Consider the following 10,993-nt stretch of genomic DNA (forward strand, 5'->3'; position numbering starts at 1 on the left):
TTTAAGTAAAAATAATCAGAAGAGGAAAACTGGCAAGATGAGTGGTAGAAAATAAATCTAGGAGAACACTGGTCTAAAGTAATTAATTTAAACAGTCTTCTAACCAAATGCTTGAAAAAGATCACTAGCAAAAATTGATGACCACAGAGTCACTTGAGAGTATCTCCAAAAATAAAAAAAATTGGATCTGTAAAAATTCAGGGGATTTCACTGTACATACCTCACATAGGTAGAAAATGGAGCATTCACTTTACCAATGCCCAAGCAGGGTGGGAGGGAGCAAAGAAAGGCAGCCCCAGGAAAGTATGTTGGTAGTGTAACTAGAGAGACAGAAAGCAGATCCCTGACACCTTTTCATAATGCCCAGATCCTCTCTCACCCTTAAGTGAACTGAAAATGGTGCATCGTGTCATTAAAATGTACTAATCTTCTTTTTTTTCTCTTTTCCATCCCAGGAGGTGAATTAGTTATCCCTCTACTTGTAGAAGACCCTTTAGATATCCCTCCTATTGCTACTCGTGCACCTTTCATTACACTTCCCCCTACCTTTCGCCCCCTCCTCACCATTATTGAGACCACCAAAGATTCCCTGTCCATGACCTCTGAGGCGGGGTTACCTTGCTTGTCGGACCAAGGCAGCGATGGTTGTGATGATGATGGCTTGGTGATATCTGGGTATGGCTCAGGGGAAACCTTTGACTCTAACCTACCCCCTACTGATGATGAAGATTTTTACACCACCTTCTCCTTGGTAACAGATAAGAGTCTTTCCACTTCAATCTTCGAAGGTGGCTACAAAGCACACGCACCCAAGTGGGAATCCAAGGACTTTAGACCTAACAAAGTCTCCGAAACTGGTAGGACTACTACCACGTCTTTGTCCCCTGAGCTGATCCGCTCCACAGCTTCGTCCTCGACTGTGATGATTCCCAAATTGCCAGCCGGCAAAATGAATAACCGTGAGCTCAAACCCCAGCCTGACATAGTCTTGCTTCCGTTGCCCACTGCCTATGAGCTAGACAGCACAAAGCTGAAGAGCCCGCTAATCACTTCCCCCATGTTCCGTAATGTGCCCACAGCAAACCCCACGGAGCCGGGAATCAGACGGGTTCCGGGGGCCTCAGAGGTGGTCCGTGAGTCGAGCAGCACAACGGGGATGGTCGTCGGCATTGTGGCTGCTGCCGCCCTCTGCATCCTCATCCTCCTGTACGCCATGTACAAGTACAGGAACAGGGACGAGGGGTCCTATCAGGTGGACGAGACGCGGAACTACATCAGCAACTCAGCCCAGAGCAACGGCACGCTCGTGAAGGAGAAGCAGCAGAGCTCAAAGAGCGGCCACAAGAAGCAGAAAAACAAGGACAAAGAGTATTATGTGTAAAAAAGAATAATTATTTATATATAAATATAGAAATACTTAATGAGATTTAACTGAGATATCAGAACCATTGCAGCGAACGAGATGATTGGGAGATATCGTTTGTGGGAAAAAGTATTGGGAAAAAATTACAGCAGTGACTGTTAATGTCTAAGTCCTCACTTGGAGTCAGCAAACTTTGCCCTAATGTATTATAAAGCACACTTAGCGTTCTGGAGATGGCGCGCACAGCTCTGCTCTGTTAGTGAACTTGGACATCTCCAAATCTCCTCCTCCGCTGAACTTTCTGCAAAGGTAGAAGACTTCATGGCTTACTTGTTTCATATCTCCAAGTGAGTCTTTAACAATGTTCGTGATCCCTGACTGTATCAATAATTTTTCAGTTTACTTATTTAAAAAAAAAAAAAAAAGAAGGAAAAAGAAAAAAATATAAACATTATTAAACAACAAAGATATATTGAACAAACTGATCTGGCCGTGTCCAGCATACACATAACTTTTCGAGATTGGAGGAGGGGAATAAATGAGTTTGGAGATTGTTGGTTTTCTGGTTTGATTTTGTTTTGTTTCTTGGGTTGCTTTTTGTTTGATTTCTTTGGTTACTTTGGGTGAGGGAGGGAAGAGTGGAGTGGAATGATGTGGGGGGTGACCCAGGACATGAGAAGAGATCTCGGAAAAAAAATCCATAATAAATAAAGAGAGACTATTACCGTATATGAATTCTAAAGCTACCCATGGTGTTTACTCTGCATATCTGGTTGTATTGTCTCTAGAATCCGTCATCTTGTAGTAAGTTGTTTGCTAACAACGCAGTGAAAGTGTCTGATGAGTGGTGCTGAGGAAAACTGTAATGGAAAGCTGGTTCTCTTGGATCTGGCTCCAGTATTTGCAATTGAAGAGCAGATGGGTTTGGGTCTGTTCTGATCAGTCATTGGCTTTATTTGAGTATAGCACTCGGTATGCATTTGACAACCAAAGTATGGTTAACAGGATTTGGAGATTCAAAAAAGAATGCTTAAAAGTTATTACCTGTTCTGAACTGAATATACTGTGCAAAAGTAAAGGAGCCTTCCTCTGGGATCTGGTTCTGTGACATTGCAATGCATGCAAAAAATAATAATAAATCAGTTTAATAAAGTGATCAGAAAGACACCAGTGGAGTTCAACTTGTGACAAGACCAATGAACATGAGAAAAGCTAAACACTTGTAAAAGAATGCAAATTACATAGTTTTTTTGACATATAAATGTTTTTCATATGTAATATTTTAATTTTGTAGCTTGACATTTCAGATCATCTCTGTCATTCCATTTGCCCTATTCTCTCTTTTCCTTCTCTTTTATATGAAAGAAAATAAATAAAGCTGCTGTGACACACAAAAAATAATAAAGAAAAATTAATTTAATAATTTAATATATATATATACACACAGATATATTTATCATGGTATGTTTGATGGAACGGCTGGAACAGAAGTTCTGTTATGGTCTTAATGTGGAATGAGAATGTTCTTAAAGAACAGAGTAAAAAGAAACAGACAACAAAAGCAAACCTTAAAATGTGAAGGGAGAGTGTGTTTTAGCTTTGTCACAGTTACCTGTGTCAAAAAAAAAAAAAAAAACCTGAAATTTTGTTTACATATTTTACTACTATTTTTTTGCTAGTATAATTTCTATATGGATACCCTAATGGTGTATATACTGTTTTATGGTTAAATTGGGAATGTCTTATGTTTTATTTAACTTATTTAATTTGGTTGTTTGGTTTCTACATTTTCCCAGTTATTGTGAAAAGGATTATCTTACTGTACAGAACAATAGTGAGGTGGTTTGACGGCCATGTCTATCATGTGCAAAAAAGTGGAAGAGGGAGAGAGAGACAGAGTGGGAAACAACAGAAACCAAGATGGGTTGAGAACCCTGGGATATCAGAAATTAAAACTTTTGCTGTATGCGGATGAAAACTAATCAGCTGTTTAGGTTTAGAAATCTACTCTTGCTGGTGTTTATAAGTCGCATGAATATTTGACTTTGAAGAAGTTTCATCAGATACACACACGCACATGGGAACTTAAATTCAGAAAAAGTCTTCTCAAACACTTAGAGAAGGCGCTTTCATGTTAACAAATATTTTCAGTGCGTGTATGTGTGCGTGTGTGTGTGGTGCGTGTGTGCGTGTGTGAGGTTGAGCTTTTTTCTTTTTTATTTTTTATACTAAAAAGAAAAAAAGACAGGTTTTAAAAAGGTATGAAAGCACGATTTTAGATGAATTAACTGGCCGAAACTATATAAAAGTTGATTATATCTTGATGTCTGTAAAAGATTGCTGTTCTTGGAGTCTTGGAGTCTTGTGAAATGATTTCCTGCTTTCTTTCTTCCTTTTCTTTTTTGCTTTCCTTTTTTAAGTTAAAGGAAAAAAGTATTTACACTTTCCTTTTTTGTGTAAGTTTCTATTGGACAGTTTTTGGGAACATGTGCATTTCTGTATGTGGGCTACTACCATATCCCTGTTGCTTTATGGACAACCTGGAGAAATTTCATTTGAGTTATCGTGATGTTATTGCTTTTTTTTCCTTTCTTTTTATTCTTCTTTTTGATTCTTTTTCTTTTCTTAGTTGCAGTTTGTTTAAAGATATGCTTAGCAATAAAATGTTCTTCCCAAAGCCCTGGATCTTGCTGCATTTTTATTTCCAAAAGACTTCAGGGAAATTCCAGACCTTTAAAGGTGAAAATATTTTGTGATGCAAGTATCTCCCATCCCACAGGAGTGTCTAGCCACCAAATTACAGATTCATGTTCATGTTGGCTTTCTTCTTTTAATACAATAAACCTTTTTTCTTTCCTTTGCAGAGATATAAATTACACTTGAGTCTGGAGTCTATCTCATACCCCTTCCACCACCTCAGTTGCATCATTCTCTGTAATACAGGTTTCAGTTAGCTCAGATAAAAGCATACCTAGGACATTGACTTAATATACCCTTTCTTATGTTCTCCCTTTGAAGTGTGTAGCTCTTTCAATGATGTTTATGGGATTCTGGAATCATCTTTGCTCAGGAGTCAGTGGTAGATGGTCTGAGTGTTCACTTCTTTCCAGTTAACCCCAACTACAGTACTGAATGTTCCTCGTCCTACTGGGCATTATAGTCTGATTCTGGCCATCATGCAAAATTGCCAATACCCTATCATTTAGCAAGTTGTGCAGAACTTCAGTTCACAGTAGTGTGGGGTTTTGACAGATTCAAGCTTCTCAAGCTATCTGCAAGGTTTTTTACTTTTTACAGGCATCTGGAGGTCAGCCAAATGAGTATTTCACAGCCCTTTCTTTTTAATCCGGGGATGACTTCACCTTTTTTTCCTCTAGGTGGAATCCATAGGTCTTTTGAGCAGTGTTTTCCACAGGTTTCACTTTCAACCAAATTCAACTTAGGATAAAATGATTGTTCAGGTATCGCCTGTGATTTTCTACATTGTTTTTGCTCACATTTGCATAGGTGAGAATATATATGTGTACATACATGTGAGGTTCTTTTACTGTTTTCAGTTCTTTTGTGAATCATGTTCTGACAGATTTCCACATCTATCAAACCCACAGGTTCTGGTCTAATCTTCACTCATTTCCCTCCCAAAATCATTAAATTTCTGAGTGATGACTGGTACCTAATATTTCCAGTACTGGAGCAATCAGCTGGCATGTGGGCGATATAGATCTGAACCTAAATATCTCTTCTAATATTGCAGAAAATTTCCTTATCACCAAGCAGTTGGTGTTCTGAAAAAATATTTTTCTTCCTCAGTACTTCTCTCAAAACCTGTTATACTTCATATCATTATGATATATTATGTGAAGCAAGAAATTTCAACCTGATTTACCCTAACCTTCTGGCTATAGTAATGCTTTTTCTCATTTTTTTCTGTCATCTAATGACCATTTTATTACTTAGGCTAAATGAAAATGTCAAAAGAGATTTCATTGCTGCCTAAAAGGCTTGAAATTATTGTATGTCTTTGGCTCATCACAGAACCATAAAATTGTTGAGATAGAAAGGGAGATCATGTAGTCCAAGCACTACCACCCCAAAGCAGAGTCAACGGCAGCAACTCACTCAGGACTATGTCTATTTTTGTTAATATCTCCACATGTAAATGCCACAATCTCTCTAGGCAACCTGCTCTATAAGAGCACACTCAGAGTAAACATTTTTTGTTGTGGTTCAATGACATTTAATTCATTTGTTCCCATTTCCTTTTACCCCTTTTCTGGGTACCAGTGAAAAGATCCTGGCTCTCTCTTCTTTACATCCTCCCTTCAGATGTTCATATATATTAGTAAAATTCCCTATAAGCCTTTGCTTTTATAGGCTGAGCTGTCCCAGCTCCCTCAGCCTCTCCTTGTACAAGGTATGCTTCAATCACTTATTCATCTTCATGTCTCTTCATCGGACTCACTCCAGTATCTGGAGCAGACACAATTGACTTATCACCATCACTGAGCTAGGTACACATGTCTTTTCAACAACCAGGGCTGAGCAGCTGCTCCTCTTCCTGCCATTTTCTACTGGTAAACAACAACCCACTTACTGTGCCACTTTCTGAAGATCCATCTCTTAGTTGCCTAGTTCTGTATTTCCAAAATTGTTCAGCGTATCTCTGTTTATTGCACAGTTGCAGAGGGTCTTCACTGAGACAAGTCATGAAGATCTGAGCACGAATGGGCTTGAGCTTTCGAAGCCGTGGTGTTGCAGAAAAGGACAAGTGAGGATTAATGTCAATGCTGGTTTTTTTTCCAGACCTTTCTTTGCTTCTTGTTGGGGAGGTAGGGCCGACAATGCTGGTCTCCTCTGCAGTTGCCATGCCAGGCTGCTTTTCTTCCACAAGAAGTGAGAACATTCTAATCAGACAGTTTGGTAATAATGATTAAAAGACAAATATCCTTCCTGCCAATTCCATAGTGAAAGTATCTTCAATCACAAGGTGATGATGACTCCCAAGGAAGGCAAAGACACATGAATTATAACTAATGAATGTGACTTGACACTTAGGGCCAAAGTTAAGCACGTTACTTCTATGGAGATGCAGTTTTAATCCTATCAGTCTGAAAGGCATTTGCAAGATCACAAAGTTCTGTCAAGGGCCCTTTGAGAAAATAAAGTCACATGCAGCTGTTGTCATTTTATCATACACCCTCCCTAGCTGGCAAGGTTGGCACTGGCTCCCTAGAAGACTTTTCTTACATGCTGGAACAAGTCACTGCCTTTCCCTCCCCACATGCAAGTGATAACATAGAAATGGAACAGCAACAAGACTTGCCTTCCAGCTGTCAACCTCACCAGACCTTCTTGGCTTGGTAGATGTACTAGCATGAGAAGAAAGACTATTGCCTACTGTTTGGCTCTCTGGATGGGACCCAGGCTGAGCTCTGAGAGCACATTTGCCTAGTTAGTGTAGAAGTATTGCAGCCAGGGGTGTCATGATAAATGAAGGATGTTGGGGTGCAAAGTCTTGGCTGATACTCTTTATTGGTGAAAGTTTTCTCACAGTAGCAACATCTGTTTGGTTATTTAAGAAAAAAAAAAGACCCAGAATCTCTTATTCAATTTGGTAAAACACTGTATAGTAAACCATCACACTCTGTTTTCTCTTCAGACAATATACATTGCACAGTGCTATATCTCCTCTCTGTCCCCAAACATTTCCAAATAATCCATTTTCTAGCATGCCTGTTCATGTTGTCCTTCACACATCAGCAAATGCGGTGCCATCCAAGGAAATTTTTCAGTAAATGTTGGTCTGCAGAGATTTGATGTTTGTAATTTGGGCACATGGATTGCATGAGAGAGGGAAAAGAGCACACTCAATTATGTGATTATGTTAGACTTCATACAGCTAAAGAAAGGCTTAATTTTTAAAGGTATTAAGCTAGCTAATTCTTATTAAAAACAGGGGAAATCAACTACATAAACACCTTTAAAACTTGAGGCTATTTCAGTGTAGCAGTCAGATAAAGTTAATTAGCCAGTGTTAATTGCTTGGACTTTTGCAGTACCTCATGGTGTAGGCAAGTGGTGGACAAGGTTCTGCTTTTTCTCACGAGGCTTACATAACTCACCTGCCTTCAGAGTAGGAGTAAAAATGAGAGATGGTTTAGATATGCTGTAAATTACCTGGAGACAAATCCATTTCTGCATGCAAGGATGAAGCTGCATGAGCATGCTATTTCCTTACATTCAGTTGAAGCAGACCAAAAACAAGAAAAAAACTTTGGCTTATTTATGTACCTAGTAAAAACCCAACTGAAGCCCAAAACCTGTATTTCTTCCACCAAGCACAACCTAAAGCCACCCAGCAGAAGTTTTCATCTACTACTCCATGCAACTCTTTTGTCTGCCTGTTTACAGAATAAAACAAAAGGACAATGTCCACATGGGTCAGAAATATCCTGAACAAGCAGCTGGAAAAACTTAAGGCATGCTTTTCTTCAATGGCTCGTAAGCTGGGCACTATGCCTAACAGCTTTGGCTGATGCACATGGAAAATTAAATTCACTGGGAAAGAATTATATATATACATTTAATTATGCTGCCAAAGCCTTTGTAACACTTTCAAAAAATTCACTCAGCCTTTGGATTTCAAGAATACTTACATAAAGTGTTAAAACACAGAACAACAAAACACTGGACTGACTCCCACCACAGAAACAGAAGTGGAAATGGGAAAAGTGAATGCTCTGTAAACCATTTGTAATTGTATCTGCATGACCTCCTTGGTGCACATGGTTCTCACAGTTTTCAGTCTTATAGCCTGGCCCAGTAATTTAAAGTTGCTACTACTGTCCTGTGACAGTAACAGCAAGTCTTTAGTTATGTGGGGAAAGAGATAAATGGAAGGAACACTCACAAGGTGATGAGGTTCCTCTTCTGAGGAACAGTTTCCAAGAGCTATTTTTAAGAACAGATGAAAACTAAGAAACAGAGCCTGCATGCAGTGCACAGCCATGCACCTCATAAAGCAGCAGGTGAAGAACAGGATTTTGATTTCCAAAACCAAGAATACTGACCTGACCTGTACCAGAGCTAAAACCCTTTGTTTAACTTGAATCAAGCCCTTTTGTCCACATGCATCATGCTCTGGAGTTTACTTGTACTATGCAGGATACTTCCAGTAGGTCTGTTTGAATTCTGTAAGTATTTGATCTCAACCACTTCTTCTACATCATATGATTATTCATTTCTGCCTGTTCTCTGAGTCACAAACATTAATTTACATCCATAGTTCCCTCGTGAGATGATACTAGTATCTCCCCTGTGCAAGGATGGAAATTAAGACAAAGAGACTTGCCTGTGGTTACACAGAAAATCCATGGTTGTAAAAAGATTAGCCCTCAAATCTTCCAGACTCTCCTACTTTACTCACGCCTCCAAAGTACACTGTGGTGCTGCCAGAGGTATAACACGTGCATTCCTCCCATTAACACTAGCTTCTCCAAATCAGGAGCTAGCTTGATTTGATTTGGCTAAGAAAACTTAGAACAAATGGTGTAAATGCAGGAGCTTCTAAAAAGAGAATAAAACTCTTTTAACTAAGAATGTTTCCATTTTAAAAATGGAAACTATTAGGTTTCTAACTGTTTCTTTTCAATGTCCTGGCTTTATACATACTGGTAAATACACAGGCACATGAATGCATTTTAACATCCAAAGCAGCTTCTAATCTGTTAATCAAGCCCTTTTCTCCCATGTGCATTGTGAACTGGAGCTTACTTGTACTGTGCAAGTACTATACTCTGGCAGTACTAATCTGCCAGAGTCTAGCTTTGCCATCTGTGAACTCCTGCAGAAAATCACTGCCTGCATCTGTAATATTTTGCTATAAACAACTTTTTATACCAATTACAATAACACCAATGACAACACAATTTTATTACATGTAATTATCGGAAGTAAGACTAAATGCCATATCACAGCTCTCCTGGGTCAGTGAGAGTTGAAGTTGGTTGTTATCGCTCACAGTCTGCCCCAAAATACATAGTGTTTCCAAGATTTTAGATAACAAAGATATTGTTATCTGGATAAATTAAGTCATAACTCTCACAAACATTCAGAACCTACTGAAACTTCCTTTGAAGCTAATGGCAAAGCTTCCTGACAATAAACAGAGAGTGCTCCCTTTCCATAAATCTCTGAATCTCTGCAAGTTTTGCCATAAAAACTGTTTGGATGTTTCCTTTTTTTCCTTACCTCATGGTGTTCACTGTTTTTGTTTTTTTTAATATTAGCCACATTACGATCATAAAGAATAACAATTATGGTATGCACTATAAAGGCTTACTTTGCAACAAGGAAAGTTTCTGAAGGATCGTTTCTGCTCCCTCAAAGCCTTTTTAACACAAGGACTGAGAGTACAGAAACTCTCAAGCAACTCAAAGGTTTCTCTGTTCTCCTGATGTTTCTGGGCCCCTCAAAAACAAAATTCATTTTAAGTGCCCATAATATCAACATTTCTTCTACAGAAAGGGACCTACAAATAAATTTACAATTCTTATTTTACCTACAAATAGCTTTACTTTTTTTTTTTTCATAGCTGATTTCACTTCATAGTATTGCTTTCTCATTGACTAACTGGCTTAGCAAAATGGGAGAAAATAAGCTGCATATACAGTGCATCTGGGTAAATGTAAGCCAAATCCATCAACAGGACTGTTGCATTTAATATAAGCGTGGGCTCTTGCACTTAAGATACGCCTGCAGGGTGAATACATCAGACAAGACTGTTTAACACTAAGACATACTGCACCTTGAGCACTTACTACTGAAGTTAAGAAATGCTTTGTCATTGATCAAAAAAAACATATAAAGGGAAAGTATGTGCAAATCTGAAGCCAGTTCCTGATTTCCCTACATAAATTTAAGGATACATACTTCCCTCCTCAAATTCTCAATCAACAGTACAACCTAATGTATCCCATATACTAAGGATCATTTCTTGCAGTGGCACCTGTGCAGATTTGTTGAAGCTAGAATTCTTACACATCCTTGTCCAAAAATAAGAAGTAGAACTACAAATTCTTGTTTATAAAAGCAATTTAAAGCTATCACTAAATGTGAAATATGGATGCAAAATTGTTGTTTTATCCCAATTAGAGCAGTTCCCAGCTAGGTTAATGTTTTTGCTGGTATTTGCATAGCTGAGGGAACTCAAAGTCCATTTCCAGACCTTGAAGACTCCACTACAGAAATACATGTGTCTTATTTTAATGCCATTACATGACAACGTTTGTGCTGAAGAGTCTTAACCTGAGCTTGTTATTTGGGGGGGGGAGGGAAAATTGCTTTCAGCTTCCCTAGCAAACAACCTTGAGCCAAGTCGAAGCCTGGCACCTAATGGCCATTCACCGATCTAAGCTAGAAAGATTTTGCAAACTAGTTGATCATTGAAAAAAACCTGTAGAACAATTTCCACCTTTATCCTGGGGATTTCTGAGCTGTAAGTAATAGTCCCCTTTTCATGTCTGCCACACAGCTTAGGCCAGCAGAGCACTAGTACTAGACCAGGAGCACCAGGCAGTACACACCTGCACTGCTGACAAGGTCTGTATGCTCACGAAATACCAGACAGAC

The 10,993-nt window shown here is 38.8% G+C and overlaps 1 protein-coding gene across 6 annotated transcripts in view; it reads left to right on the plus strand.

The window, feature by feature from the left end:
- The window catches only part of NRXN3 (neurexin 3), a 907,297-nt gene extending 904,767 nt beyond the window's left edge, over positions 1-2,530 (plus strand). For all 6 annotated transcript variants that reach the window (XM_059850080.1, XM_059850081.1, XM_059850082.1 and 3 more), the window contains one exon: positions 456-2,530. In XM_059850080.1, the coding sequence (XP_059706063.1) occupies positions 456-1,381 (926 nt within the window). In that variant the 3' untranslated portion in view covers positions 1,382-2,530. The remainder of the gene's footprint in view (positions 1-455) is intronic.
- Positions 2,531-10,993: the final 8,463 nt, after the last annotated feature.

This window comes from Haemorhous mexicanus, chromosome 6 (assembly GCF_027477595.1).
Source record: "Haemorhous mexicanus isolate bHaeMex1 chromosome 6, bHaeMex1.pri, whole genome shotgun sequence".
In the NCBI taxonomy this organism is placed as follows: domain Eukaryota; kingdom Metazoa; phylum Chordata; class Aves; order Passeriformes; family Fringillidae; genus Haemorhous; species Haemorhous mexicanus.